The sequence below is a fragment of the Orycteropus afer genome, unplaced genomic scaffold (genome assembly GCF_000298275.1).
Source record: "Orycteropus afer afer isolate SDZICR_OR568_19922 unplaced genomic scaffold, OryAfe1.0 scaffold00476, whole genome shotgun sequence".
In the NCBI taxonomy this organism is placed as follows: domain Eukaryota; kingdom Metazoa; phylum Chordata; class Mammalia; order Tubulidentata; family Orycteropodidae; genus Orycteropus; species Orycteropus afer.
Genome location: NW_006922063.1, coordinates 2178072 through 2183445, shown reverse-complemented (window position 1 = coordinate 2183445; position 5374 = coordinate 2178072). Strand labels below are relative to the sequence as shown.

At 43.7% G+C, this 5374-nt stretch overlaps 1 protein-coding gene across 1 annotated transcript in view; it reads left to right on the top strand.

Annotated features, from left to right (window-relative positions):
• The first annotated feature begins 2678 nt into the window (after window positions 1-2678).
• Window positions 2679-5374, top strand: part of ZNF565 (zinc finger protein 565) — a 96542-nt gene continuing 93846 nt past the window's right edge. The window contains exon 1 of the mRNA XM_042782821.1: window positions 2679-2928. Coding sequence (XP_042638755.1) covers window positions 2679-2928 — 250 coding nt within the window. The remainder of the gene's footprint in view (window positions 2929-5374) is intronic.

The window sequence follows — 5374 nt, the reverse complement described above, 5'->3', positions numbered from 1 at the left end:
AAAAAATGGGCAAAGGACTTGCATAGACATTTCATCAACTTCATCTGTTCAAACAACAGTATTATTTCCATACTAATAGATGAGAAAATGGGATATAAGGTTTAAGTATCTACCAAGGTACCAAGTGGCAGAAGAATGAGTTAACCCAAGCAGTCTAGCTTAAAATAATAATAATAATAATAAAGGTATTCACATTTACCCGGTACCCTATACCCACAAGATAGCCACTTTTAATAGTTTCTTGCGTTATCTTTTGAGTTTTTTAATGGAAATACAAATATATATTCTTATTTCCCTCCCTCATTCCAAATGAAACATACTATACAAACCATTTTGCCTTTTTTTTTTTTTTCACTTAACAATACATTTTTTGGGTTATTTTGGTGTCAGCGAACAGTTTCCTTCTCATTCTTTTGTACAGCTGAGTATTAGTCTGTTGTATAGATATACCAAACCAATCTCCTACTGATTGATGGGTATGAATCGTTTCAGGTCCTCTCCTACCCAAACGTTGCTGCAATGAACAACCTCATACCTGTATCACTTCCTGAATATGCAGGTATATCTATAGGATAAATTCCCAGATGTGGGATAACCCACTGCTATCAAGTTGATTCTGACTCACAGACACCCTACAGGACACAGTAGAACTGCCCCACAGGGTTTCCAAAGCTGTACGTAAATCGTTATGGAAGCAAACTGCCTCATTTTTCTCCCATGGAGTGGCCGGTGAGTTCAAACCACCGACCTTTTGCAAAGTTAGCAGCCAAATGCCTTTACCACTGCACTACCAGAGCTCCCGAGATGTGGGATAGCTGGGTCAAAAATATGTATAGTTATTAAAGTACTGGCAAATTGCACTTCATAGATTTTGTTCACACCAATACCATTACTATTTTAATTTTTGACATCTTATATTTAAAAAATGTTATGGCTAGATTTCCCCCATCTACATCCCAACTACTTTTCTTTTTCAGAATTTTATTGGCCAGTCTAAATTGTCTATTTTACCATATGAATCACAGAAATAGTATTTCTAATCCCAAAAGGAAAAAAAAAACAAACAAAACTAAACTATTTTTATTAGGAACACATTAAATTTACTTAAATCTGAATGCAATTTCTTGATGGCTTCCTACTGAAATTTGTGTATTTGTTCATTTATATGTGTCTTGTTAGGCTCTTTGGTAATACTTTAAAGTTCTCTTCTCATAGTTTACATATATTAAGTTTAATTCTCATTTATCTTCTTTGTTGCTTTTGTAAGCAGCAGTTTTCTTCTGCTGAGACTGGTCATTTACACATTCGAAGGCTATTGGTTTCCATGTATTAATCCGGTACTCTATGATTTTGCTTAACTCTCTTATTAAAATTACATGGAGGATGACTGTTAAGTGAATTCCTTAGAAAAAGTATCTTTGCAGACAAGCAATTTTCTCCATTACCTCACAGAATCCATGTGGCCTGGTAACACCTCGACTCCATTAGGTATCAGGACTCCTAGACTCTGTCCAGACTCATGGATAAACATTGTAACAAGAACGTTTTCTTCAAAAATTAAGGTAACTGGGCCTGACTAGAACCCCAAAACTTTGACTTCCAAAGCAGGGCTTTCTGCGCTTTATGACATTGCTTCTCGAAGTGTAAAACTAGTGTTTAATCTAGAACTTCGCCTGGCAGCCTATTAAAGTATCCCAGAGACCAGGGGATTTGAGACAAGCTGAAGCAGGCAACCTGTTACAAAATATCCCTTTGAAATACTCTTGCTTCTTTAAAAGTAAATCACAGTTCTTTGCATTCTACCCCATTTAAAAGAAATACATTTTTATATAAAAATCAGTTATTTACCACCTAGCTTTTTTTTCCCCCTTTCAAATCCTCAAGTAAAATAGATGCTCCAGGAAGATGGACGGTTACAAAAATCAGCACTTTGGACAACTGAACTCAGATGCTATCACCTCAGTACTAGTCTCTCACATCTCCCTCTTACGCGCAGCCACACTCAATTTTGCATCCAGTCTCTCAATTTACTCAACAACCCCAAAACATCCGGTGAAACATGTGGACAAATTCAGGGTCACACATACTAGATCCTCCTCAGAGGCCTCCTCCCCCGCCCCACACAGACTCGAGACTTAAACCCACCCTCACTCCCGCGCCGCGCCCCTCCAGATCGGGAATCCTCCCCTTCAGCCTACCCGTCCCGGCCGGCCCGAGACGCCCAGGTCCCACCTCCTACTTTCGCGCCACGTGGACCCAGGGGCCTTACTGACCCGTGGACAAAGACCAAAATGTCCCCTCGGTGCGCTGCGCTTGCGCACTCGGAAGGGGAGCGAGCACTCCCAGAAGTCTCCGCGAAGATGGCCTTGCTCAGTCACCGTGGCTAAGCCCAGGCTGGTATTTGATTACCTTCTATTGCCAGCAACGCCGCTTTTACGGCCTTAGACTACATTTCCCATAAGGCTTTTTGGTCAACTCTTTCTTGGATGTTTTCTCCGAATTTAGCTGCCTCTTCCCGTGATTATGTGGCTCTCAGGATGTGTAGACCTTCCTTGGCAGAAGATCATCTCAAGCCTGGTGGTAGGTTTGGGGTAGGAACTCAATCTCTGAAGCCTTCTGGAGGGCGATATCAAACTGGCCAAGCTCAGACTCAAAAGTGAGAGAACACCATCTTGTCCATGTCCGAGCTGGCGCTGGACTACCTTTCCCAGAGTCCACAGAGGCCCGACTTCACGTCTCTTGACGTCTTGGCGAAATTCTTAGCTCGGCGGGTACCCGGACGCGACCAAGAGAAGGCAGAAGGTGAGGGGTCTGAGAGTCCGGGGCGGGGACGGGGCGTGTCTGGAGCCTCCATTGAGCACGCTGGCGAGAACAGTCTGAGGATGCGCGATTCAGATCGTGTGTGCGTGGCTGTGTCTGTGCTACTGGGTATGGGTGCCTGAGTGTGCGGTTGTGACTGCCTGTCTACAGGGCGTGTGTGTGTGTGTGTGTGGTTGCATTTGTGGAGCCATGTGTGGCGCTGATTGTGCGTGCACAGTCCTTGTGACTTTGATGATACTGCGTGTGTCCCTGTTGTGGATGTGACTACATGTCTTGTCTCTTCGGATGTAAGTGTAGTTGTGATTGTGTGACCGGTGTGGGTATCTGTGCATGTCTCCAAGGTAGGTGTATGGTTGTGGTGTGTGATGCTGTGACCTTCTGTGATAACTGTTTTATGCCTATGACCTGTGTATCCCTGTTGTGAGTAACTGTGCGTTGTGTCCCTTGGGGTGGGTGTGAAATGGGGTCTGTGACTGTGTAGCACACAGTGTGTGGGTGTGGGGTGTCCTTGCCTCTGCAAGTGTGACTGTATGTTTCCAGAGTGAATGTTCCATTATGACTGGGTGCCAGTGATGGTGCGTGTCCCCATAGTGGGTATGTGATTGTGACTGTGTAGGGTATTTGTAGATATTGGTCTGGGGAGCCTGTGACTGTCTGTCATTGTGGTGAGCAGATGGTGTGACCATGTGTGTCTTCTTACTCACTACCGTTGAGTCATATTCGACTCATATGGACCCCTCCTTGGGTTTCCGAGGCAATTATCACTACAGCAGTAGATTGCTCAACCTTCCTTCCGGGGAGTGGCTGGTGGGTTTGAACTGCCAGCCTTCTGGTTAGCAGTCAAGTACCTTAGGCACTACACTACCAGAGCTCCTGAGCTCCTTCTTAGTGGATGTAAATTGTGACTGTGTATAAGTGGTTGGGGTTCTGTGATTGTGTGGCTATGTTTTGTCACACAATTAGAAGAGTGGATGTGTGATTGTGCTTATGTGACACTATGACCATGTGAGGGAGCTCTGGTAGCATAGTGCCTAAGGCACTTGACTGCTAACCAGAAGGCTGGCGGTTCAAATCCACCAGCCACTCCTCGGAAGGAAGATGGGGCAATCTACTTCCGTAGTGATACTGCCTCGGAAACCCAAAGAGGGGTCACTATGAGTCGGGTCCGATTCAACGGCACATAACAACAACAACAACAATGACCATGTGAAGGAGCCCTGGTGGCACAGTGGTTAAAGAGCTCTGCTGCTAACTGAAAGGTCAGCAGTTTGAACCACCAGCCACTCCTTGGGAGAAAGATGTGGCAGCGTGCTTTTGTAAAGATATACAACCTTGGAAACTCTATGGGGTAGTTCCACTTTGTCCTATAGGGTCGCTATGAGTCATAATCAACTCAAAAGCAGTGGGTTTTTGGGTTTATGACCATGTGTATAACACCAACCAAGGGTGTGGATGTGAGGTGTCAGTGACTCCAGTTCTCTGTCCCCTGCAAAACCTGTGAAATTAGGACAGATTTTGGCCCTGAACAGTGGTGACCTCAACCCTTCCCTGGGACACTGAGATAGTGCAGGATGCCCAGTCTTCCTGACTTCCCTTCCCCTTGTGGAAGAGAAGTTAAGCAGGTGACCCTTTAATGACCTGGTCACTCATGATTCATTTCTCGTAATCCAGTTATACCAATCTCCAAGGGAGGAAAGAATTAAAGCTGAACATCCAAAAGTCAAGTTCAAGGTGCATGAGTGTTAGGGATTGAATTGTGTCCCCAAAAAAGTATGTGTTGGAATCCTAACCCCTATACCTGTGGATGTAATCCCTTTGGGGAATAGGATTTTCTCTGATATGTTAGTGAGGCCCTATCAGTGTAAGATGTGTCCTAAACCTAATCACTTCTGAGTTATTAAAAACAGATTAGATACAGGGGCAAGCATATTCAAGGCAGAAGGGGGTTGGGGGGCGGAAGGGAGAGAGACTGTGTCAGAGGACCATGCAGGCCCAAGAACTCCAAAGATTGCCAGCTACTAGAGGCTGAAATAGACAAGGAAGGACCTCCACAAAAGCCACAACTTGAATTCAGACTTCTAGCCTCCTGAATTGTGAAAAATAAATTTGTTCTTTAAAATGACCTACTTGTGGTGTTTCTGTCAGCAGCAGTAGCTAAGAGAATTAGGTTTCTTCTTCCTTCCCTGAAACACTGCTTGTTTTTCAGAATGTAATTTTCTCTCCTTCTGAAACTTCTTGCCTAACAGAGATCCTTAAAGTTACCTGGTCTCCAGTATATGCCTTTGGACTAAATTACCAAGTGCCCTGGACATGCACTGAAAGGCTCATATGCTCCCTATTCCCATCTAATGTTTATTTATTTTTAATTTTTATTTTGAGCTCATTCCAGACATTAAAAATGTTGTGAAAATAGAGTTCCTACATAACCTTCACCTTGCTTCCCCATGTTAACATCTTTTTTAATGCATTTTATTTAAATAAAATTTATGTACAGTGAAATAAATAAGACAAAACAAAAGTGACATGGGTCAATGCCTTTTTTTTTTTTTTTTTT